The sequence below is a fragment of the Heliangelus exortis genome, chromosome 15, assembly GCF_036169615.1.
Source record: "Heliangelus exortis chromosome 15, bHelExo1.hap1, whole genome shotgun sequence".
NCBI classification, from domain to species: domain Eukaryota; kingdom Metazoa; phylum Chordata; class Aves; order Apodiformes; family Trochilidae; genus Heliangelus; species Heliangelus exortis.
The window spans coordinates 1083657-1107998 of NC_092436.1; the positions used below are offsets into that span (position 1 = coordinate 1083657).

The 24342-nt window shown below is 44.7% G+C and overlaps 3 protein-coding genes across 4 annotated transcripts in view; 1 reads left to right on the top strand and 2 right to left on the bottom strand.

The window, feature by feature from the left end:
- AFF4 (ALF transcription elongation factor 4) overlaps window positions 1–14780 on the top strand; it is a 41358-nt gene extending 26578 nt beyond the window's left edge. For both annotated transcript variants that reach the window (XM_071759099.1, XM_071759098.1), the window contains exons 9-23: window positions 408–462; window positions 1366–1403; window positions 1726–1888; window positions 2386–3303; window positions 4897–4985; window positions 6596–6833; window positions 8231–8328; window positions 8930–8993; window positions 9144–9280; window positions 9694–9765; window positions 10114–10207; window positions 10818–10861; window positions 11326–11546; window positions 12112–12226; window positions 13407–14780. In XM_071759099.1, coding sequence (XP_071615200.1) covers window positions 408–462; window positions 1366–1403; window positions 1726–1888; window positions 2386–3303; window positions 4897–4985; window positions 6596–6833; window positions 8231–8328; window positions 8930–8993; window positions 9144–9280; window positions 9694–9765; window positions 10114–10207; window positions 10818–10861; window positions 11326–11546; window positions 12112–12226; window positions 13407–13413 — 2353 coding nt within the window. In that variant the 3' untranslated portion in view covers window positions 13414–14780. The remainder of the gene's footprint in view (window positions 1–407; window positions 463–1365; window positions 1404–1725; window positions 1889–2385; window positions 3304–4896; window positions 4986–6595; window positions 6834–8230; window positions 8329–8929; window positions 8994–9143; window positions 9281–9693; window positions 9766–10113; window positions 10208–10817; window positions 10862–11325; window positions 11547–12111; window positions 12227–13406) is intronic.
- A 2257-nt stretch (window positions 14781–17037) lies between these two features.
- Window positions 17038–20195, bottom strand: LEAP2 (liver enriched antimicrobial peptide 2). The gene is made up of 3 exons (XM_071759100.1): window positions 19741–20195; window positions 19173–19312; window positions 17038–18421 (listed from the first exon to the last, which is right to left on the bottom strand). Exons 1-3 carry the CDS (start codon window positions 19933–19935, stop codon window positions 18385–18387), a joined length of 372 nt encoding a protein of 123 aa, XP_071615201.1. The 5' UTR covers window positions 19936–20195; the 3' UTR covers window positions 17038–18384.
- Window positions 20196–23345: 3150 nt separating this feature from the next.
- Window positions 23346–24335, bottom strand: UQCRQ (ubiquinol-cytochrome c reductase complex III subunit VII). Its single transcript, XM_071758903.1, has 2 exons — window positions 24125–24335; window positions 23346–23588 (listed from the first exon to the last, which is right to left on the bottom strand). The coding sequence occupies exons 1-2, from the start codon at window positions 24276–24278 to the stop codon at window positions 23494–23496; spliced, it is 249 nt and encodes an 82-aa protein (XP_071615004.1). The 5' UTR covers window positions 24279–24335; the 3' UTR covers window positions 23346–23493.
- Between the last annotated feature and the right edge of the window lie 7 nt (window positions 24336–24342).

The following is a 24342-nucleotide window of genomic DNA, read 5'->3' on the forward strand; positions in this document are numbered from 1 at the left end:
TTGTGAAGCAGTGTGTGTGTATGACTCCCATAAATAATTATAGCTTTGAATAAGAATGAAATAATTATGGCTTAGAGCCGTGGCACTGATGCCACGAGACAGGAAGCAGCCACTGGTGTTGGCTTGCTTGATTCCATTTAAATCAGTATTTTTGGGCCTTAGTAAAATGTGTCAAATGTCCTTTCTGAGTGGAACAGATTGGACTGAGGAATCAAAGTGCTGGAATCTTGATTCTGCTCTGAAGAATGACTTAACTCATCATTAAATGGTAGCCTGGTATCTTGTGGCATTCACCCACGCAGCCTGCTCCCCAGTCTAAACAATAGCATGTTGAAATGTGGAAGAATGCTTGGAAAGTAATTAAAGTACGTGGAAAAACTTGTCTCACTTTCTCCCTTTTTCCTTAGCATGTTGAAAGATGACTTAAAACTCAGCAGTAGTGAAGACAGCGATGGAGAGCAGGTATGTTGGAAAAAAAAAAAATTAATCAGAGAACCACAGCTGGGTTCTTCAGCAGTGTGCAAAGTGAGCAGCAAGGAAACAAAAATCAAATGGCACATTTTTAGGCAAACCTCAGGGATTCCTAAATGTAAACCTAGGGGAAGTTCCCTGGCTTGGGGAGCAGTAGGTGTTTATGTAGAAAATCTTGTTTTACCCATTTCTCGTGGTCTTTTTGTGAGGGTAAATGGTAATGTGCACTTTAAAACATCTGTAAAGGCTCAGCATTTGAAGATAAAACCCTTTTTCTCCTGTCATTTAGGGGCTTGGGGTGATAAGGGATATTGTACCTGATACTGGGGAGCATAGCAGCACCTTTGTTATCAAAAAGTCTCTTTTTATTTTTATTTTTTTTTCTTTGTCAATATTAACACTCTGCAGTTTCTGCCAGAAATGACAATTAGAAAGATGAAATAAAAATACCTGTAGGGTTTGTGCTTCCCAGCAGTGGTGCCTCTTTTCCCCCCATTCCCAGTTCTAGCACTTGATTTTCTTCACGTGGAAGCCTTGGAGGGAGCAGCTGTAGTTGGTTGGCTCCTGACTCTGTCCTTCTCAGGAATAACATTGGGAAGGATGGAACCACTGGAGAGTGGGGAAAACAGGGACTCTGAGAACTGTAGGAGAGTACATAGGACTCTGAGATAATGGGTTTGTGGTGAAAGCTTGGACAAAATCCTGATTTATTTACATTTCTGTCCAAGGAAAACGCAGCCACACGCAAACTGCTGCGAGCACGGAATGAAGATGCTGTTCAGGCTGGATAATTAAAAAAAATGAAGGGCTTGGAATTGATGCTTTGCAGTTTAATTGTGTAGACAATCCTGAAGTAACTTCCAGGAGCTTCATGTTCTTTTTCTTTAATTGCAGGACTGTGATAAGACGGTGCCAAGGAGCACACCTGGCAGGTAGGCATTCCTGGGAGCTGGCAGCACAGGAGTGGGGATGATCACTCCAGTCAGCACTCCTGACTTGATCTCATTTCTAAAATTCACATTTGTCTTTTATCTCATTGTAAAGGAAAGAGGCAATTAGAACTGAATCCCTCATTAACTAGCATCAGTCTTGCAAACTGTTGTAACCACCTGGGGAAGGGGGAAAGGCGACGGCCGTTTCCAGGGTGAACCATATGTTGAATTTTTTACCTGATTAAAAGATTGACTTTATACTCTCTATTTGTGCCTTGAGTAGTGATTGTTTATTTATCCTTTTTTTTTTTGTTCTTTTCAGTAATTCTGAACCTTCCCAGCATAACAGTGAAGGGGCAGATAACTCGAGGGATGACTCGAGCAGCCACAGCGGGTCCGAGAGCAGCTCGGGATCTGACTCTGAAAGTGAAAGCAGTTCCAGTGACAGTGAAGCCAATGAACCATCCCAGAGTGCATCCCCCGAGGTGGGTCTGGACACAGAGCTGAGCTGCCTTCCTTAGCTTGGCATTAATCCTCAGTTTTAAAACCAGGAAAAGTAAAATAATAAATTTTAAAACCGTTCAGAAAAAAAACCCGACAAACGTGGGATCACTTTCCAGATGGAATATTCTTCTGCTGAAGCACCTGTAGCTGGATATGGTAGCCATCCTTCACATAAGCACACATTTGATGTTGTTGGAGGTGATTTTCACCACCAGTTACCTACTGGAGTGCAGAAATTAGTTATAATGGCTTAAAAACCTTTTATTCAGGGAGGCAGGCAGGCTTGCCTGTGGAGAGCAGCTGCTCCAAGTGAAGGGAAAATGGTGCTTGTACCTCTATTCATCAACCTACATTTAATTATTTACCTCTTTTTTGTGTGTGTGAGTGTGTACCTCTTGCTTTGGCCTGTAGCATAGTTCAACTGTCCTGTGGAAAAAAAAAAATTACCTAAAGTGGGTTTTTTTTAATTTGTTTTTAGCCAGAGCCACCACCAACAAACAAGTGGCAACTGGACAACTGGTTGAACAAAGTGAATTCCCACAAAGTCTCACCAGCTTCTTCTGTGGACAGCAATATCCCATCTTCCCAAGGCTACAAAAAAGAGGGCAGGGATCAGGGGGCAGGGGGTGGGTACACGGAGCAGGGTGGATCCAAGGATTCCATTTCTTCTACTCCGGGACGAGATTCCAAACCCACCCAAAAGGGCTCGGAGAGCAGTCGGGGCAGGCAGAAATCCCCTGCCCAGAGTGACAGCTCAACCCAGAGGAGGACTGTAGGTAAAAAGCAGCCCAAGAAAGCAGAGAAAACATCTATTGAGGAGCCCAGAGGGGGCCTGAAAATCGAGAGTGAAACCCCAGTGGATATGGCCACAAGCATTCCTTCCAACAGGCACAAGGCAGCCACAAAAGGCTCCAGAAAACCCAACATCAAAAAAGAGCCCAAATCTTCCCCTCGGCCGACGACGGAGAAAAAGAAATACAAGGCTTCCAGCAAATCTGCCCAGAAATCCAGGGAATTCATAGAAACAGATACCTCATCCTCTGATTCCGATGAAAACGAGAGCCTGCCTCCCTCATCACAAACACCCAAATACTCTGAGAGCAATAGGACTCCTGTGAAATCTTTCATGGAGGAGGATGAAAGCTTTTTTCGGCAAAGAATGTTCTCTCCTATGGAAGAGAAAGAGCTTCTTTCCCCACTCAGTGATCCTGATGAAAGGTACCCACTTATTGTGAAGATTGACCTGAGCCTCTTATCAAGAATACCAGGGAAGCCTTACAAGGATGCTGATGCACCCAAAGTGGACAAGAAAAACGTGCCAGAGAAGCACATGAGAGACTCCCAGAAGCAGCCATCTGACAAAAGCTCTACGAAAGGCAAAAGGAAACACAAGCAGGTGATGATTTTAAGAGTCTGAGCCTCTTATCTCAGCCCCTGCTGGTGGCCCAGCAACCCAAATCACACCTCGGGGTGTGGATTAGGGGGGGGTTTGGGCTGGCATTTTGTGCAGGGCACATTGATCAACCCTGAGACTGTGGGGATGTTGTTTTGAAGAGGGGAAGGGACGCAGCTGCATCTGGAGGAGCTCAGGATATTTAAAAAACAACCCCAAAACATTTCATCTTTTCAGCTTTAAATACAAAGTGGGAATGGGCAGGAGTCGGGGGGGAGCTGGATACAAGTGCAGCAGTCTTGAATGGGGGAAGAATAGGAAGAAGGAGTTGGAGGTGTAGTTTTAACCTGCTTTGAGAAGCCTCCAAATGTGTGTGACAAGGAAACTTGTGCCTTAAAGATGGACTAAGTGAGCAAAGAGCTTTTTAGAAGTTTTTTGTTTCCCTGAAGTTAGAACTGTGAAGCTCTGGTTCAGAAATTGCTCTGGATTTTGTTCTGAAAATGCCAATTTGACAGGGGTCTGGCAGTGGTTGTAAGACTTTGTTGACATGTGGAATGAAAGGGTTATAGGATATCATCCAGAGGGGCATTTGGCTCTCCAGATGAGAGAGAGAATTTCAGTTAAAAGTTTTCCTCCTGAGCAACCAAAGCAAACTTGGTCCTTTACTGAAATCAGTGTTGTCTGGGAGACCTGATGTGTAACCACACACACACAGCTTTCTCCTGCACTGTTTGCAAGATCCTCTGAAGAAGGAAAAGAAGTGATAAAGTGTGAGGTTTGATATAAAATTGGAACAACTTTGACCAGAACTGCCACAGATTATTTTTTGCTTGGGAGAGCACTCAGATTCCAGTGGCTCCTGTTTCTCTTGTGCCTTGCAGTCCCCACTGGAGTCACAGCATTAAAGAGCTGTGCTCTTACATCTAAACCCCACCTTTTCCCCCCAGTTTTTGGCTTTGTGAGTGCTCTGTACCCAGCTCTCACTGCTTCCTTTCCACACTTTATGTGCTCCTGTATTTCCTTGATCATAAAGCTCAGGGCTGCAGCAGCAGCCTAACAAAAAAGAAACTTTTTTGGGTTTGAATCTGGGTTATGTCACCAGATGAGGCCCTGGTTCCCATTTTATTCACTGTCTTGACACTTCCAGTATGAAGGCAGCTTAGAAATTCACCTTCAGGACCCTTTGACTTGGGGGATCCAATTTATATCAAAATTTCTGAGCTTACTGTAATAGACTGCAGGACTTGTCCCCTTCTCTGGCATTCATAAGGCACAAAATCTGTCCCTTGTTCTGTTAGGAAAGCCTTTGGCAGATTTTCCTGGTATTTCATGGTGATCATGAACAGCTTAGCTGTGTGCAGGTTGGTAATTTAGCACCCAGGTTTTGTTTTTCATGATGTTCCAGTGCCAGGGTCTGCTCGTATCTCCAGCTCAGATGCTGGAGGGCACAATAATTTTGTGCCCTGTGGGTTTCTGCTGCTGTGCACTGCAAAACATCAGCTGAATTAAAGTGCCTTCATGTGAAACTTTGCCACCCTGCATGAAGCCATAAAGGGGGACGTTTGCCTGGATGTGTTTCTTGTTTGCTTTATTCAGAATGAGGATGAAAGCAGAGCCAGTGAAAGCAAGAAAACAAAACTGGAAGAAAAAACTCCATCAGGACACAAGACTTCCAGCAGCAGGGAGTGAGTATTTTGGGGTGTTGGCAGCACTGAGGGCTCAGGGTGATCAGGGAGAAGATGGGTGCCTGTTTTCCCCCCTCTTCTCCCCAGCAAAGTGTTTCCTATTATTCATCAATGGGTAAAATGTCCTGGTTTCTTACCCTTCAGATGGGTTTGCTTAAGAATTTCTGCTAGCAGTTGGTGGAAATTTCCAGAAGCACTGGCCAAGGGCAGTTGTGTGATCTGACAGAAGGAAGGGGGTGTGAAGGGTTGGGTGTGCTAAGGAATGGATCCTTCCCATTTTTGCCTCTGGTTTGGGTTTAGAAGTCAGCTGTGCATCTGGGTTTTTGATCTTGCAAAATCTGTGTTGTTGTTTTTTTTTTTTTTTTAATGAACCCACTCTGGTAATTCTGCAGTTAGCAAGTTTGTAAATTGTGAATAAATCACTTAACTGGCACTGTCTGGGAAGCTGAGGGTGTTGAGATTTGGATCCAGGGATTTAGGATCACATTTGCTTGATGGGGTTGGGGGGGATCTCAAGGATCATTTGGGTAGCTAGGGAAAACTGGGAGTGACACAAAAGTAATGCAGAATTAGGAAACAGATGATCTTTTTTTACAGGAAGATTCTTTTTTAATATTCATTTACTTGTTTTTCCTATGATTTTCCATTTTTGCAATAACTGTTGTGCTTTTGTTTGATTTATTCCTTGCTCAGTATTAATCCAGAGGGAAAAAGTAAAGCTTTTTCCACTGCCTTCTCAAACTCAGCTATTTCAGTTCAAGCAACTGAGAACTGGTGTAAACTGTGTCATGGAAAATATTTCTGTGTAGTGAGTAATTGCCAAATTACAAATCTGTGAGAAGCTGCAGCATATCAGCTGCTAGAAATCTTGTTTGCCCAGGCTGAACTGAGCAGTGTCTTGGTAGGAAACAGCTGTAGAATGAGTGGGTGCATTCCCAGCTTGGTTTTGCTTTTTGAACCTCTTATTTCTGGTTCTTGTTTGATTGCCAGCATGGATACCTGAAGGCTGTTTAATTAAATGAAATCAGGTGACTACATAAAAAATAATCTATAGAATTAATGATTAGGGGAAGGAAGGAGTAGCCAGCAGGAGCCCTCAGCAGCCAAGGTGTTCAGAAAGATCAGCTGAAAAAGTTTTCCAGTATCATGAACCTCAGAGACCATTTATCTGGGCCATCTTTTTTCTGACTGTGAGGCTGGCTGGTGCTAACATTGCCAGCAGTTTCTTACATTCTCAGTGTTTAGGGTGGTTTATTGGGCTGTTTTTTTGGGTTTTTTTTTTAAGAAGTGTTGTAGGGATGTGGTTTTATGGTTGGAACTTGTCTGCTGGGTTTTCAGGTCAGAACAAAGCAAATGGTGAGAACAAGTTCAGTCTGGCTTCTCAGGAACCTCGTCACCCAGATGATTGTTCCCTTTCTTCTCCTCCATATCTGCTTTGCTGGCTCTAACAACAAAAATCTTGTTTGGTTTAAAAAAAAAAAAAAAATCGAAGGTTTTCACAAAATTTAAAACGAAAAATTTTGTGGTGTTGGGTTTCTCTTTTTTTACTTTGTTTGTGTTGGGTTTTTAAGGAAAAAGAACCCAAACCTGAATGTGTTCATTTTGCCCAGGTCTTCGAAGCCCAGTGCTGTTAAAGAGAAGGATTTACTGCCCTCTCCTGCTGCCCCAGTCCTGCAGAAAGATTCCAAACAAGAACATGGATCCAGGAAGAGGACAGTCAGTCAATCATCATCCCTAAAGTCCAGCAGCAACCTCAGCAAGGAGAGCAGTGGTGGCAGCAAGAGCAGCTCCTCCTCAAAGCAGAAGAAGACAGAGGGGAAGGGTTCAAGCAGTGCTAAAGAAGCCAAGGTAAAGGGCTTCCTCTAAATGCTCTCAGCCTCTTTGTTTGCTTTGCAGCTGGGTGTGATTTTTAACAATAATTTGTTAAAATAGAATTAGTTTTAGATAAGCATTGTTTCACGTCCTGGAGAGGCTGGAAATTAGAAAAGAAGTTGGGAGTGATCATGGAGTGCTTACTCCTACCAAATTCTTCTGTTAATGAGTGAAATATGTTTGGTCACCTGGTTACTGTTGCTGATTATTTATTGTTTGTTAATAAATACCTCTGGAAAGCTCTTTACACAACAGTAAATGGGACAGTGACTTCACTCAGGTACAGATCTTGTCTGGGTTTTTAAGGAGAGCAGGAGCTGGGTCCACACACACCCTGTGCTAAGATGCAGAGTAGGAGCTCTCATTTTATGACATTGTGGAACCCCAGAAAGATTTATTTCAACTCCATCTCAGGAATGTACAGAATTCCCCATGGCTGGAGTAGAGAAAATATGGTTGTAAAGGTGGTGCAGAAAATGTTTTTAAGAGTTTGAGCTGAGGAAAGTTTATAGATGGTGGAATTAAAAGAAACCTTAGGTCATTGCATTCTAATGTGCTTTTTCACTTTTAGTTTAAGCAACTGCTAAACCTCAGTAGTTGAATTTTCAGCCTGTGAGAGGCTTAGAAGCAAGGTCTAAAAATGTCCAGGAGGGATAATTGCTTGGAGGAGGAGGGGAGCAGCAGTGGTAGGGAGGTAACACGTGGCTCTGCACATCCAGTGCCTTGCAACTCCTCAGTCCTTCTGAGGAGCAGGAACCTGATAAATGCAGGTTATGGGTTAGGTTTGCAGCACTGGCCTTTGGGCATGATAAGTGCACATCATGTCTGAGGCTGGGGAGCTGATCCGTGCTGGGTGTGCTGGTGACTCACAGGATGTTCCCAGTGTCCCTGGAGTCTCCTGCTGAGCCAGGAGAGTGTGTTGGGAAGGCAGCAAACTCTTCTCCCTGGGCACAGTGCTTCTCCTTCCACAATCCAGATTTCTTCTCCCCGAGGCAAATAAATCCAGCAGAGTGCATTGATGAAAGAAATGAAAAATCACAAAAATACAATCACCTCTTTGTTAGAGTGGGAAAAGAGGACTTAGAAACAGTGACAGGAGAGACTGAGGGAGGGATTTACTGGGCACAGGTGTGTCTGGAAAGCCTTGGCTGCACTCCTTCCTCTGATGGAGAGGGATCTGGTGGCTCAGGGTGAGGAGGTTGATGCCAGCCTGTGCCAGCATGAGCTGAAAGCCTGATGGAAGCTTGGTTGCTGAAACAGCCACGGGCACTGCACGTGGAGTCAGGGGAGAAATTTATACACCAGTGATTATCTTGAAGGCAAAGTTAACAGTTCTTAGCAGATGTATTATTTTGCATCCATTTCCCTTTCAGGAAAAGATTCTGAACAATTCCTCAAGCTGCCCTCCTGCCTCTGCTCCCTCTGTGGAAGGTTCAAAGTCAAGGAGAGCAAAACTTGTTTTTGATGATAGGTAAGAAAAAAAGCAAAAAGTGCCTTTCCCTTTGTGGGGCTGGGAATCTTGAAGCAGTAGCCAGCTCCCCGTGGAGGAGAGTTATGCTTTTGCTTCACAAAAGTTGTTTTAAATTCAAGCTCTTGAGAGCTGTGTGTGTTGCTCCTGTGCTTGTCTGAGTGCTCCCTGTGCTTGGCAGAGAGCTCAGTCCTTCAGGAGGAACTGTAGCCTGCCCTCTGCATTCCTGCCCAGCATAAAAGGACCAGCAGGAGACTTAAATAGCTCAGGGCTGTTCTGTTTTTAAATGCTGACAGGTCCTTTCCACCTGCTGCTACCTCTCTGCCTGCTCAGCTGAGCTCTGGGCCTCCAGAGCCAGGAGCTGTGGGCATTGATGTTCCCAGATCCCTGAGAACAGATACAATCCTGTGGGATAATAAAAAGTATCTATAGAACAGGTATTTTACAGTCCTGTGCAGACTTCAGGTTTCCCAATCTCAGCATTTCTTACAGCATGTCTGGTTTTCTTCTCACTCACTTCAGAAGTTTTAAGAAACCTCAGTTGTAACAAGGAAATGCAACGTGGGTGGGGGCCAAGTCCCTAAATTTCTGTCCTCTGTTGCAGGACTTACTCAGCTGATCATTATTTGCAAGAAGCAAAGAAGTTAAAACACAATGCAGATGCATTGGTGAGTCAGTCCCCAGGACTTCCCTGGTGTTTGCACATTGTACTGGGGTGTGTTTGTTGCTTTTGCCATTTTGCTGCCCTTCTGGTTTGGAACTTTCTTGTATCCTCTCTTTTTTTGTCCTGAAAAGTTTTTTTCTCCCCATCTCCTCAGTCTGACAGGTTTGAGAAGGCTGTGTACTACCTGGATGCTGTGGTGTCCTTCATTGAGTGTGGGAATGCATTGGAGAAAAATGCTCAGGAATCCAAGTCCCCGTTCCCTATGTATTCAGAAACTGTGGAATTAATCAAGTAAGCACTGCAGAGCAGCTCCAGAAGTCAAGTGGGTGGGGAAGAGGCCCTGGGGAGCAGAGCTTGGGGAGCAGAGCTTCTGGATTGACTCAAGTATTGCCACCAGCTTTTGAGATCTCTTCTCATACCCCCTTAGAAGTGGATCACTTACCAGTTTGTGCCAGTTCCTGAGCCTTCAAGTGTTCCCACGAGGCTTGAGGTGCTTTCTGCCAAGGCTCTTGAGGTCTCTCCACAATACATAAAGCATGAGAAGCAAAATTATTCCAGTTACTCCCTGGCCAGCATTAGTTTAAGGTGTGAGAGAGGCTGCTCAGCTGGTTGAAACCAGAAAATCGTAAGAACATCAGAGTTTTGTGATTGATAAGGGATACCATTAATCTGTATTTAATGTTTTTTACTTGATGTCTTTGTAGATACACTATGAAACTGAAGAATTACTTGGCACCAGATGCTACAGCTGCAGACAAAAGGCTGGCAGTGCTTTGGTATGTGTATTCCCAACTTCACACAGTGCTCTTACTGATTTCCAGTGTTTTATCTGCACAAAATGCTGCATTAACCTGAATTCTCAGGGATTTCTGATCCAAATATATGGGAATATTCCACTTGGCTGTACATAAGATTAATGGTGATTCCTGCACGGGCCGTTTTCTTGAACACTTAAAGGTGGTTATGGATTTTTAAATATTTTTTTTTTTTGGTTGAGTTACAACTTGAGGGCTGGCTTTTGCTGGGAGAACTTACAAATCCAGTAGCTGTGTTTTCAGAACTTGTCTGAGTTGTGGTGAACTGGCCATGAAGTGTAACTGTGGTGTTGTTGTGTCTTTGGGCAGTCTTCGGTGTCAATCTCTGCTATACCTGAGGCTTTTCAAGCTGAAGAAGGAAAGTGCATTGAAATACTCTAAAACTCTGACTGAACATCTGAAGGTAATTGCATCTGTTACTTTTTCTTAGAATGTTTAAACCTAATCAAACTAAAGCTCTGAAATTAAAGTTCCTGAACCCAATATTCAGCCTGCTATAGGTGAACTTGGAATAGACCCTGGTTAAATCTGGACCTTGAAAGCTTAAGGGAGCTCAGGATTTATTTGAAGCCAAATGTTGCAGATGGGAAAAGCAGTTCCAGTGCTTCTGCTGTGTCACTCAGTCCTTCATCTGGACTGAGATTTCCTAAGGCTCACTTGGGGATGTGTAGCTGATGTCACTGGGTTCCTCTGAAACCTCCAGCTCTCAGTACTGAAGGGGATCAGGCTTGTCACTTGTGAGAATTTTCACAATTTTGAGACATCTTTAGTTGCTCAGTGCCAGTAATAACAGATCTCTTTCTATTAATGGGCTGAAAACCCCAAAATGCTCCCATAACAGGCAGTGGGATCTGATCCGGAAAATTTTTCTCAGATTTGAATTTACTGTCTAAATAAATATTATTTAGAATTTGGGTTATTAAAAGAAAAATGATAAAAATTGATTATTTGAGATAACCAATTAAATAACCAGGAAAAAAAATCAGGTCACAAATGTCCTTTTTCCCCAACAGAATTCCTATAATAATTCTCAAGCACCGTCACCTGGTATGGGAAGGTAAGTAGTAAAAGCTGTTACCTGTACTTCTCATCTTTTTGCTAGTTTTCTACCCAAACCCTGTGCCTGAGGTGCTTCTCACTCCTTCAGGTGTTGGGGGGATGGTTCTAAGGGTGTAGGTTTTCCAGGAGAGCATTTCAGATTTGCACCCTGTTACCTGCAAGTGCAGGACTGTGGCAGTGCAGCTTAGCTGAAAAGTTTGTTGTTACTCTTAAAGTTCTGATTATTTAGACAATAATTGTATTGAATTAAGAGATGAGGAGCTTTGGAGGTGAGGAGCTAAAACACTGGAGAATCCTTCAGAGTTGTTACCAGCAGGTTGTTGTAGGGTGTGTAAAAAGGGGATGTTCTGAGCATCCTGCAAGATGTAGGACGAGGGCTCTTAGAGGGCAGCGTGAGCTGCCTGAAGTTATTTGCTTATTTTTATGGATTTTACAATGTGATCTTTTTCTTTGGCTAAGCAGCAAGCCTGTGGGGATGCCCTCTCCAGTCTCTCCAAAGCTGTCTCCAGGGAATTCAGGAAATTACTCTTCTGGGGCAGCCAACCCTTCAGGGAGTGGGTCTTCGGTGACGATCCCCCAGAGGATCCATCAGATGGCAGCCAGCTACGTCCAGGTTACATCCAACTTCCTCTATGCCACTGAAATTTGGGACCAAGCTGAACAGCTGTCTAAAGAACAGAAAGGTGAGTGCTGGCACGGGTGGATTATACCCTGGGATGTGCCAGAGTGTGCTGAAACACTCGTGGGCTTTAGGTTTTGGTGTGGCCGTCGCTGGTGCGCGGGATGCTTAGCCAGGTCCTCTGCAAAATAAGGTGGGGTTGCAGTCATCCCCTGGGCTGGTGGTCTTGGGTGTCAAGGTAGTGTTGGAGGTGTTTCCTAGTAGCTTTGTGTTTAAAAAAAAAAAAATCTCTTGTGTTTCCTGTAAAATATGATGTATAGGTAGAGGAATTTGGGACGTTTCCATCACTGGAATTCTTACACGAAATGCACGCTTGAAGGGGAAGGAATTTAGAGCAGAGTTTAACCAAATCCTGCTGATTCTTAGCAACCAGTCCTGCAAAAGAGTAACAGAGCTGGTTAGAGGGGACCTTCTCCCTTTATTTCCCCTCCTCCCATCATCCACTCATCTTTCTTTTCCGACCGAAGAAAAGCCGCGCGCCGAGACGCCGGGGAGGGGGAGGTCGTCGGGCGTCACGATTCCCGTGGGGAAGCGTCCCCCTGGTTTAACTTGTGTTTCTGTTCCTTCAGAGTTCTTTGCTGAACTGGATAAAGTGATGGGCCCTCTGATTTTTAACTCAAGCATCATGGCAGACCTCGTGCGTTACACCCGCCAGGGACTGCATTGGTTGCGCCTGGACGCCAAGTGAGCTTGGGAGCGGCAGACGGAGGGCGTTTGTCTGGCTGCCTCTCGAGTTCTCTCCACAACACTGTGTCATGTCAATAAGGAAAACTGCCATAACACATTGCTTAGTTGACACTAAGAGCAAGGAATGCTTTCACACCTCTCTCCCATCCTCATTTGTGGTAGTTTTATTTTTGTCTTTTAACCCCTTCTCCTCCCCCCCCCTCCCCCGTCATCTGGTTTAAAAGGACTTCGCTTCAGTATTCCCGTTTTAAGTTATTTAAATATTTTAAAATTTGCTACATAGAAAGGTGTAGTTTTTGCTGATCTGTCCTGGATAGATCATTGGAATTCCAGTCATAATGCATAGTCAGTTTTAAATCCTATTTATTTTAATTTTTTTTTTTTTTTTTTAATTTTAATTTTGAAAAGCCCCGTTTGGGGCAGTTTTTAGCTATTTCTTCCCGAAATTTACCCTTTCGAGTACTTAGAAAGAAAAATTAAACATAGACACTTTATTTAAATACTTTGTGAGCTTTGTTACTCTGTAATGTCTTGTGGTGGTAGAGCCTGTGAAAGGAAACTAGGGTTGATAGGTTCTAACGTGTAGGGACACCATGCTTTTCATGCCTAATGCCTATGAGTCGACTAATAAATGGCAACTACAGATTTATTATTGCAGAATTTGTACTAAATAGAAAAAGTTCCAGATATTCTTCTACTTATTAAGATACTTCATTTAAATGAATTATAAAGAAATTTATATGGAAAAGTATTTAGCTGGATCTGACTTGGATTGTCCTCCAAGGCAGCCTCCAACCATGGAATTAACACTATAACAATCACAAAACATTACAGTGATTTGCATTTAACCTGATATTGAAGTAACGGTGTAGGAATGAACTTCAGTCTGATGGGTGTGATGCATACAGGAAAAGTTTCTGAAATGGACAATCTTTTTTTTTTTTTTATTTTTATGTATCTTCATTGAAAATAATGTTTTGGTTCCTTGCTTCTCATTTTTTTTTTTTTATTTTTTTTTGACGCTTGGGAAAAACCGGCGAACGTTGCGGTTCCAAACCAACCCAACGAGAGTTGTAAGTTCCTGCCTACCAGAACTGTCATTTGCATCTCTTTCCATCGACTGAAACCCCAGGAATCTTTAGTAGAAACGGAGATCCATTTTTTGTTTTCCTTTTAGGGTCTGATAGGTGACGGACACTACAGGATGACAGTGCACCAGCCACCGTGGGGCGGGAGCACGCCCGCCAGTACAGGGAAACCGCCCGTTTTGATGCAGAGTGGAGTTAAAACTCCTGTATTTACCCCGTGTTAATGAAGGTCCCGTTAACATTTGATGGAGCATAATACTCACTTGCAAAGGGAGCAGCTTGCTGCAACAGGGATGGTTCATGGAGTTGCAGCTGAGCGCTCTCAACCAGAGTAAACCAAAGTACCTTTCCCCAGAAGGTGCTTGTCCGAGTCGAGGTTTCAACCGCTACTGCTTTCAGTATTGCTTAGTGCCCCTAACATGTCTGGTGTGCCTTATGCCTTACTTTTAGATGAAGATTTTATGAACTGTTTACAAGATGTTTTACAGCAAGGACCAGGTATACTGTATGCAGTGGTCTTCTGCAGTACTTGGGTAAAATTCCATTTCCTTTTTTGAAAAGTTGTAGTGTCTGTCCCGCGGCCTGACTTCTCCTTGCGGTGGTCTCCTTTTGAAGAGTCAAACTCTGAATCCTTTGGAGTGAGATGGTGGAATGCTGCTTTGTTTTTTTTCTCTCTCCCGTTCTGACCCTTGATTCTGTACCAGATACGAACGTGCATGTTCAGGAAAATGATTGCACTAAATTTTTTTGTGTGTGTGTAGTTGTAGTTAAGTGCCAAAATCACGGCAACCTCGAGAGAAGGAATCGAATTCTACGCTACTTAGTACTGCAGTATGTCCTATGGGCTTTAAGAGTTTAGAAGTTTTGCAAAATTAGTAACCTACTAAAAGGTAGCTGCATATTCGTAGAGCTTCCTTTGCGTCCCAGCCTCTTTTTGTACTTCCAGAAAAGCTTTGCTACGTACGAGTTGATCATGGGTAGCAGACCTGGGGCTTTGTTTTCCACGGCAGCCGAGTTCTCGGGTCTGTTGGAGCATCCTTTTTATTGAATCACTGTGCAAGGTCACCTTTCTCTTCCTGTTTGCTGTTGGAGACAGAACTCTGTACCCTCCCACTCCACATCTTGGTTCATGGGACACTGTCAGCTCTTTTTCCTCTAATACTCTAAAGTGCCTAGCACACTCGTGACGCTATGTAAACAACAAGACCTTTGTAGACGTTGCATTCACAGTTGATTTGTTGTGTAGCCCTGCACTAGCCAGCATGGCTGTTTTTTGGCTTGCTCCTCTGTGCACAGTTGCCATTACTCTTAGCAGGAATGGTCTCATCTCTGGGAATTGCTTTTTTTTTTTTTTTCCTCTCCTTAACTAGAGTCCCACAAATACCTTTCGGTGTCGCGCTGAATTGGTCTCTTAAAAAAAAAAATAAAAGTAAATGTATCGCCGTCCCTAGATCTTAAAAAAACTGTCTCTGAATGACTAGAAGACTTTTTTTTTTTTTTTTGCATCGTGTCAAAATGTGGACCTGAACTGGTTGAAAGTGTCCCACCTTCAACAGTGTACTTGTAGTCAGATTTCTTCCAGAGTGCTGTCCCAGGTCTTCTGTCCGTACGGGAGATGTGCAGTGGTCTTGTTCATGGAACTGAGAAATGCCTTATGCATCTGTGGCTGTGTCAGACAGGGAACTCCCAGATTTCCCAAGTCCAGAAGCATATCTTCAGCTGGGATTTACCATTGCTTCCAAGAGAAAACCTACCTATTTTGCCAGATTTCGTAGCTGAAGAAAAATGCAATGATGTTCAGAGGCTTCCATCCCTTCCCCAGAGCGTGGGGCACGGCCCCAACCCATCCCCAGCATGAGTGAGTGACCAGGAGGGAATCCCCAGCTCCTGCCTCCCTAAAAGGTTCTCTAGAGGGTTGCATATTAAATACATATCAATGCCCTCATTTTAATCCCCTCACTGAACACGGTCCCAGTTGGTAAATCTTTAAAGATGGCTTAATCAGACTAGGCTTGCTCAGCTATCAGCACCATTTGAATTGGCTGTCAAACTTGCAGGTTCCTCGGTGATAAGGTGCAACCCTTTTCTAGGATTCTAAACAAAATCTTCAGGACACCAGAGTAAAAACAGCCTGAGAGTTTTTTTGTTTTGATTTGAAACTATTAGCCATAAAGCAGAGCATCTGGGTGGCTCTTCTTGGCTTTCGATGGCAGTATGCAATTTGTATTGTATGTGTCTTTTAATATATATGTATATATATATATGAACTCAGTCTGTCCAAAGTATATGTTATACTTGTTTTTAGATTATGGTGCAACTGACTATATTGATATATTATTTATTGAGTGCTGAATCACCATCTTAGTGGTGAGAAATCTTGCATATTATACAGGAGTGCAATGTATATTCCTTTAGATTGCTGAGGCTTGATTGCTGTGATGACAAAAAAGAGAAAAAAAAAAAAAATAAAAATAATGCCCTGAAATGTATTTATGAATGGCCCCAACATCCAGAGAGTCAGAACTTTATGGAACTAATGTAGCACTTGCCTGGGGCAAGTAAAATAAAGCTGTAGGCAGATAATGATGTAGTTTGCCAGAGTGGCAAAGAGCTGGAAAGAGAGAGAGAGAGGGAGGCTACCTTTGCTGTAGTGAGGATTTCATTGACCCAACAGATTTTTGCTGTCACTGCAGAGTTTCTACTGAGGCAGAGACAAAAAGGGCCTGAGCAAGTCAAGTTTGAATTACCCACTGGGGAGCAAACAACTTCCAAATTCCCAGGTTTCTGACAAGGATTTTTTTGATCAGGGTTTCAACGACTCCGGTTGGTGAATCAGTGTTAGGGCAAACCCCACGTTTCCAAACCAGAGTTCTGGACCCATTCTCCTGGAAAGGGAATCCAGAGCCTTTGCTGGCCGACTCGGACAAATCCAGACCTAGTCCAGGAGACAGATTTCCCAAGCAGGAAAATTACCTACACTCAAACAATCAGGGAATGCTGAGCTCCAGCTCCAGGGCTCCTGGAGCCACCTCCTCCAGCTGCCCGTGTCCAGCTGGCACAGCACAGGGTCACTGGGGTTGGTTTTGCCTGAAATGCTTCCCCCTTTCTTAATTCCCTCTGGAAGCAGAGTGGAAGCATCTCCATCCTTGTTTTTCCTCTGCAGCCCTGCTGGTTGGTGGGGTGGTTGGGTGCCACAGGATTCCTGCAGCAGTTTTTTTGGGGACATTACACCTCTTGGAAACTCAACTCTAAAGGACCAGGTGTGATTTTTTTGCAAGCACAGTTCCTGATATTTGTATCTGGTCCCTTCCCACCCCCACCCCACCTCAGCCCCCTTTTAAATTGTTTTAAGAAATTTTGTATATGGAGGATAAAGTGCTTATATATTTATTAAAAAAAAAAAAAGTAAAAAAAAAAAAAAAAAAAGAAATAATAATCCTTTATCTTATTTGAAATTATTATTTGGTGAAGAAGGGTTTTTTTTTTCTTTTGGGGGAGGGCTGGTGGGTGGGGAAAGGTAACTTTGAACCTGTCACTTATAAAAGAAGCCCTTATTAATCCTACAGAAAGGTACTGTTAGTAACCAATGGGATGTCTCTGTTTTATGCTTTGTACACGACAAGTCCATGTGTTACATTTTGTTTCTATCAAAAATATTTAGGCATCTGTCTTCAACCAAAACCTAAAAAAAAAAAAAAAGAAAGAAAGGAACAAACAAAAAAACACACAAACTGTGATTTTATTTGTTGCAATACATTTGAAATTTCAAAGGGTACTTTGGGGCTCGAAATTAGGATTTTTAAGTCAGTATGTGCATTTCATGTAATAAAGCTGTTAATGGTGAGCAAAGTATTATATACTAACTAGATTTTTTTCCACATCTGTATAGTATATTCTATGTATTTTGTGGTATTGAGATTATAGGAAGTTTAGTGTCTGAAACATGCGTTTAATGTGTATTTTTAAACAAATTTATGGCAATTAAAATATTTGGAGAAAAGGGTATCACATTTCAATTTGTAAAGATCTTTTTAACTACTGTGTCATTAAAATGCTTTGTACAATGCAAAACTGTAACTGGAGAAACTAAGTTTAATAAATATCAAATAGATTTTCTGTATTAAACTTCAAGCCACTGTGCTTGGATCTGTTGCCGTGGGCTTTCTTCTCCCTGCTACTGCAATTTTTAGCAGAATTTTCATTTTTGATCCTATACCAAAGGCAGCGTTGGTCTAGGATGGAGGCAAATGGCATTTATTTTGGTCCCAAACCCGTTGATAATAATTGTCTAATCAAAAGTGCTTTCTTGCAGCCCTCCAAGCTAACATGCAGCCTCTCCAGTTGGATTTTGATGGAATGATTTTAAAACTGCAGCTGCTTCAGTGGCAAAGGTCAGTCTAGGACATTTTATTTCAGTCAGTTTGATGAGAAATAATTAAAAGTAAATACTTTCACCTCCAGTTACCACTGGATATATTTGGGGTATGGAAAATGCTATCAGTGTTATCAGTCTGTTTGCTCCCTCTTTCTAACAGGCCTTTATCTGAGGTGCTGATAATTTGGGCTGTGGAGGCTGGAAGGGGATGGAGGCATCAGGTACTCTGTGCACTTGGCCAGGCTGAAGGAGAAATGTCCAAAGTCCAGTGTGAAATAAGCACCCCCCCTCCTGGGATCACCCGCTGCCAGCACACTGCTCACAGGACACAAGGAAAAACCAAGGTGCTTTGCCCAGTATAAAATTTAATTCACACCTTAAAAAATAACTGTTACAAAAAAAAAAAAACAAAAAAAAAACCCCAAAGTGAACACGAGGAGCTGCAGGGTCCTTTTATTGAGGTTGGCCAGAGAGTTCCTGAAGGGTGAGCTGCAGAGGTACAGCCTGGGCTGGGAAGTGGCTCTCGAGCTCCTTGGCGTCCTTTTTGTCACCCAGAAATGTCACCCAGTGTGACAGAAATGTTAAATACACTTCTGGCTCGGGCCACTGTCCTACCTGTGGAGCAGTCAATAAATATTTCACAAGTAGAGCAGTGTCAGCTGTAACAGGGGGGGGGTCTCCATCAGGATGGGTCACTCAGAGGCTGTCCTGAGGAAGCAGCGGTTCTTCCTGGGGAAAAAAAAAAACAAAACAGCATTGCCTCAGGTCCCTCCTTGCAGTGCCCAAACTTTCTGGGTAAAAAAAGGGTTAAAATGAGGTGGCCCAGCAGCCTGCCAAGCTGAGTCTTAATACTGTCCCCCTGTCCCACTTAACAGTTGTAGGGGAATCAAGCCCTATCCTCAGGACATTGTGTTCTACCCTGTCCCTGCTTTCTGGTGTCTGTGCTGTGTGTGCCACCCAAAATCAGCTTCTGGTCACTAAGTAGTAAATTTAACTAATTTAGCTATATTTAGTTGGACAGTTAGCTCTAGTCTGGTGCCCATGAGAACCAACTGGCTGTTGATATTTTAGCTGTCTTTTAAACTGTGAGTTTAAGTCATCACCTTAAGCTGATTTAGAGTAAGATTCTGCTTTTAATTGCTATATCCTTGAACAGCATTGGCTGTAAGAATGATCAGTTTGAAGTGGTTACATAAAAGCTGCCTAGAATCCTCTGTTCTTTTTTGAGAAGACAGGTTATTTGTGGTTGCAGTGAAAGGGCTCAGGCCTGTCACCAAGGACACCTGGACTCTGCTCTGTTTGCACTGCTTACCACAGAGATCCTCAAATCTATTGCCCCATCCTGGTGCCTTTTCTTGGTGGATTTTTTTTTTTTAATGCACAGAAATAACTCCACGTCTCATTTGGATGAGAAGAAGTGGAAACTTCCTCTCCTTAATACAACCTGAAGGAACCTCCTGACCCAGGAGGCTGGGTTTACCTGCAGAGCATTGTGATGCACTCAGCGTTATCCCTGCAGGAGGCTCCGATGGGTCGCAGGGAGACCCCTCTCCAGAAGGGGGTCATCCTCCTCTGTCTCGTTTGCTGGGCTTGCTGGTGGTGCAAGGAAGCAGAGTGTGTCTGGAACAGAGGGGGGAGTGTGAGGGTCACAACGTGCAGGAGCTGTAAGCAGTTGGTCTGATGCTGAGGTCTCCAGTCTTAATTTAAACTGGAGAACTCGAAATCTTTCTCCTTTTCGGATGATGCTCTGTTCAAGGATCATTGCTTGCATGCCAACCCCAAAGAGTTAAGAAGCATGAAAAATTCACTTTTTATTCAAATTCAAATTTTTTTAACCTTCTCTCTCAGGAGAGAAGGCAGAATGACTTGCTAAGCTGCATCTCAGAGTAACCCCGTAGTCCCTTACTCATTTTTTATGCTGTTGAATCCTCTTAAAAGAGCTCTACTGTTCACCTCTCACTCCTGCCAGTTACTCATGCAAATCACAACAGGTTTTATTAACTTCCTGACCGTTTGAAGGACCACTTTAAATCATTGTCTCTTTTTACCTGGCTGAGCAGCAGTGAGCAGAGCAAAAAGATTGTCAGCATTCTCCACCAGTGCATCTTCCCAGGGTCAGCCGTCAGCGGGGCCGCAGGACCAGCCTTGTGTGCAGGAGGAGGAGGAGGAGGAGGAGGAGGAAGAGGCAGGAAGAGCCCCAAATAGAACTTCCCAGGCTTCAGCCAGATTTTTATAGACTTCATTCTCTTATCATTACATCAGCTGTCAGTCATTACAGGAACAAAGTTCATTTTGGAGCAAGAGGGAATTACTAAGCGTCTGCTGAAGCGATCTGGTTCAAGGCCTGTCTGCCTGGCTAATGATTGACTCTCCTTCTTGTACTTTGTCTGCTCAGCTTCCCACCTCTGCCAACTCTTCCTTTTTTAAAACCTACCCAACGTGTTACCAGCACCCCGGGGTGTATTTGCAAGCAAAAGGGTGCCTGGGCCAAAGCATTATGGTAAAGATCAAAAGGCATAACCTTATTTAACTCCTGTGGTGTTCACTCTGTGCCCAGCTCCGGGGTTGTCAGCAGGGGGGAGGTATTGGCTTGTTGAGCAGAAAAAACACACTTGGGATTCTGCTCCTCATCCATGGCACAAAAAAGCATCAGGAGGAAGTTGCTGCACTTAAAAAAAGCAGATGTGGGGCTTTGCAGGTGGCTTTTGGCACCTTAGAAGTATGTCATGCATGATGAGTGAGAGAGCTCTTCTTCCAAGGATCCCCATGTGCCACTAAGGATGATGTTCCCTGGACAGTGAATCCCAGAGGCTGCTCCAGCTCTGAGGCTTTCCTGGAGCCCAGTTGCTCCTTGGGCCAAGCCTGGGGGTTCTGCAGCTGAGCTGTTTGCTGCCCTTTGCCTTCCTCACTCCCCACCAGCCTAGTAAAAGGTGCCAGTGGTTCCCCCTGATATGGTGGGTGATTCGTAGTGAAGAGGAACCTTAATTTTTCCATTGTGAAATGAGATTGCAACAGCAAGGAGGGGAAAAAATGTTTAAGAAGAGCTCTCTCAGCTTCTCTATAATCCTCCCAAGGGCTTACAAACCACTGGGACAAGTGGGAGAAGCATCTCTCCCCAGTCTGGATGGGACCTTGCTGGTACTCCTTGTACTCCCTCCTTCTCTGTGAGCTCTGGGCCATCCAGCTCCCACATTTGTCCCGAGCAGCCCTGGCTGGAAAAAGAGTTTTGAGGTTGCAGAGTAAGAGATGTGGAATAGCAGCTGCCTGGGGTCCAGGCTGTGAGGGTTTAGGTTACTTCCAGGAGGATGGTACCACATAAAACACCAAGCTGTGTTTTAACTGGATTATAAACCCCCATCTGGATGTCCCAGGCTGCCATTTTCTGGGATTGCTTAATGTGGAGGCATAAGTGCCAGCGTGGAAGGGCAGTTATTTAGATTCAGATAATGCCCTGGTCAGGTTTCCTGGCTACAGGTGATCAGCCTTAGCCCAAACTTCCCCAGGGAGTAAAACCCTTTGTTATTTCACCTTCCTGGGTCTTAGGGAGGAAGGAAATGGGACAGTAAATCGTGGTACGTGGAGTTGCTGACCTGAGCAGTGTCTTTTACTGTGAATTTCTCCATCGTTTTTCCCATTAAGCCCTTTCTTTATGTGCCTCTGAATTATAATTTCTGCTGTTTCCACCATAGAACAGAGGAAGGAAAACAAGAGGCAGCAGCAGTAGTCTTGCACAGGCTCTGCAATGAGTCAGACAGCACTGCCCTCTGCTAATTGTCCTTTCTCAGCTTTTTTTTTGGCTAGGTGAGAGGATGCATCAAAACTGTGGTGTGCCCTTACCACTTCCAGGCAGGAAACTGTGCAGGAAAACTGGGAAAAGAAGAAGAAGAAAACCTGAAACAATTGCTTTCCACATATGCACGTCCAGCATGGCAGTAAAACGCCTCAGCAAAGATGCAGGTTATAAAAACACTGAAAAAAAAAGTAAAAGAAGACACACAGCATTGCTGTTTCTTTACCAAAAGGAGAAAAGAATGAGGAATTTTCCAACACTTTGCTCAGATGCTGACAGCCAGGGAGCCATTGCTGCTGGTAAGGGGCTGGGTAGGGGACAGATTGGAAGAGGGTGGTGGTGGAGCAGAGGGTGACATTGCTGAGCTGGTGGTGGGTTTGGGTCAGGGGCTGGGGTGAAGGTGCTGTTGACAGAGTTCTGGTTCAGACAGGTCAGCTGTCTGCAAACAGAGACCTGGGGAGACAGCCCCAGGGGAACTGCTTCCCCCTCCCCCCCAGGCACTGGGGTGAAATGCAGCAGAAAAAGGAACATTTCATGAAGCCACCACCCTAAAAGCTCACAAGGTGCTGTGGTTCAGGCTGCACAGCAAAACCACGGTGAAGTTTTGGGTGAAGGCTGCCCCTGGATGTCTTTGCCAGCACCCAGAGTCGCAGCAGTTGGGTGCTCCTTGCTTGCTGGAGTTGCCTAGAAAATACCAGAGAGCTGAGGTGCAGAGTTAAATTTAACCAGGGGTTATTTTCAGCACGACTTCCAGCAGGAGGAACTTGTGTTCCTCCTCTTCATCCCAACCTTGGAGCTGCGGGAACAGCCCCTGAGCCCCAGGGGAATGAAGTGTTTGGCTCTGAAAACTTGGGAGGTGAGGGCTGCAGCAGCTGCGTCCTCCCCACAGCCCTGAGCAGACAGAGGGATCAGAGGGAATTGTCCCTCCTGTCCTCCTGAGCAGGGAAAGTCCCCGTGCCAGCTGCAGGAACAGCGTGTCAGGGACAGACACGTGCTGCTTCACCCGGGCCATGACCTTCAGACAGTCAGCTGGAGACTAAAAGGGGAAATCAAGGCTAAAGGAGCCAGCCAGATGTCCCAGGCTGGGAACAGCAAAGCTGCTGTCGACACCCAGAGCCACAGGGTGGGTTTCCTTGTCACAGCCAGAAGGAACTTTACTGATGGTGTTTGGGTTTACATCATCTTCAGGCATTAAAGGACCTCCTTTCTCCAAGGAGAAACTTCAAACCCACCCTATTAACACTAATCAGAATTGCAGTTAAGCATCATTAATAAGTATCATTAATTAGGATCACAGGCCGTGTTGGAAAGGACCTGGGAAAATCCCAGAGGAAGGGCACCCAGATGAGATGATCTGGCACCAGGTCCAGCCACATCCTGAAACCCTGCAGCGCCCGGGGGCTCCTGATCCATCCTTCTCCCCCTAAAATATTCCTCTCCTCCATGGAGACACAACTTTTCCTGGTGCAGCCTGTTCCTGTTAGCCCACATCTGCTGCACGGGGAGAGCCTCTGGGCTGAGGGCAGAGTCCACGCTCTGTCCCAAGCTGTCAGCCAGCTCACAGTGCTTGGGCAACACCAGACCAGGGGGTTATTTGTTTTTCACAGATCTCACGGTTAAAGGGAAAAGAAGTGGGTAGATAATGGCAGGAATGAGCTGTTATTTCAAACCACTTCAGCCCTGGTGACACCAGAGCCACCGGGAAATAGTTCAGAGAAACGTGAGTCCAAAAAAAGGCTGGAAATGCTGCAACATCTCAGAGTCTGAGGTCACAGAACTTCAGCCTGATTGTACAGAGGGGACCAGGCAGAGATTTGCTGCTGCTCCCCTGAAATGTCTCAAGACAGAGATTTCACACAAAGCCATGGGGCAAAGTTAAAGTTTATTTAGTCAAGACTTATCTCCCCGTTTTAATACCCTTTGAGTCATGTGGAACAGAACTGTGGAACAGAACTGTGGAACAGAGGGACACGGGTGATGCTCTGAGGTAACAATCTCTTCCTTCACTGGATCACTGGTCATTTTCATAGTCAGCGGGGTTCTTCCTCTTCAGCCTCTCAAACTCCTGTGTCCCCCAGGAATACAGGAGGTAGGCTGCCACGAAAGCTGGAAAAAAACATGGAATACTCACAAACTGCACTGCAAAGCTCCTCCTCCCACAGAAAACAGTTAAACAAAGCTGCCAAATCCCTTTCCCTTTGGTGATGAAGGGGTGTGGGAATAAAATACCCCCAGGATCCTCTCAGAATTCCCTCAGGATCCTCTCAGAATCCCCTTAGGGTCTCGTCAGGATTCACTCGGAATCCCCTCAGAATTCTCTTGGAATCCCCTCAGAATCCTGTTGGAATTCCCTCAGGATCCTCTCAGAATCCTCTCGGGCTCCCCTCAGAATCCTCTTGGAATCCTCTCAAGATCCATTCGGAATTCTCTCAGCATCCCCTCAGGATCCCCTGAGAATTCTCTCAGAATCCACTCAGGATGCCCTCAGAATCCTCTTGGAATTCCCTCAGGATGCTCTCAGGCTCTCCTCAGGATCCATTCGGAATCCCCTCAGGATCCTCTCAGAATTCCCTCAGTGTCTCCCCAGAATTCCCTCAGAATTCCCTCAGAATTCCCTCAGAATCCCCTGGGGCCATACTTACGGGGCACCACCTTGAAGACCTGGGAGACGAACCGCCGCCCGACGTTGGGCAGCCCCTGGGAGAAGATGTTGGGCACGGCTCGTTGTTCGAAGGGGGAGAGGCTGTAGGTGATGATATGGCGGACCCGAGCCAGGTTACCGAAATGAACCCCCATGGTGTCACCTTCTTCACCAAAGCCGCTGCCGCCGACAGCCCCGGAAGGGGAAGCGGCATCTAAG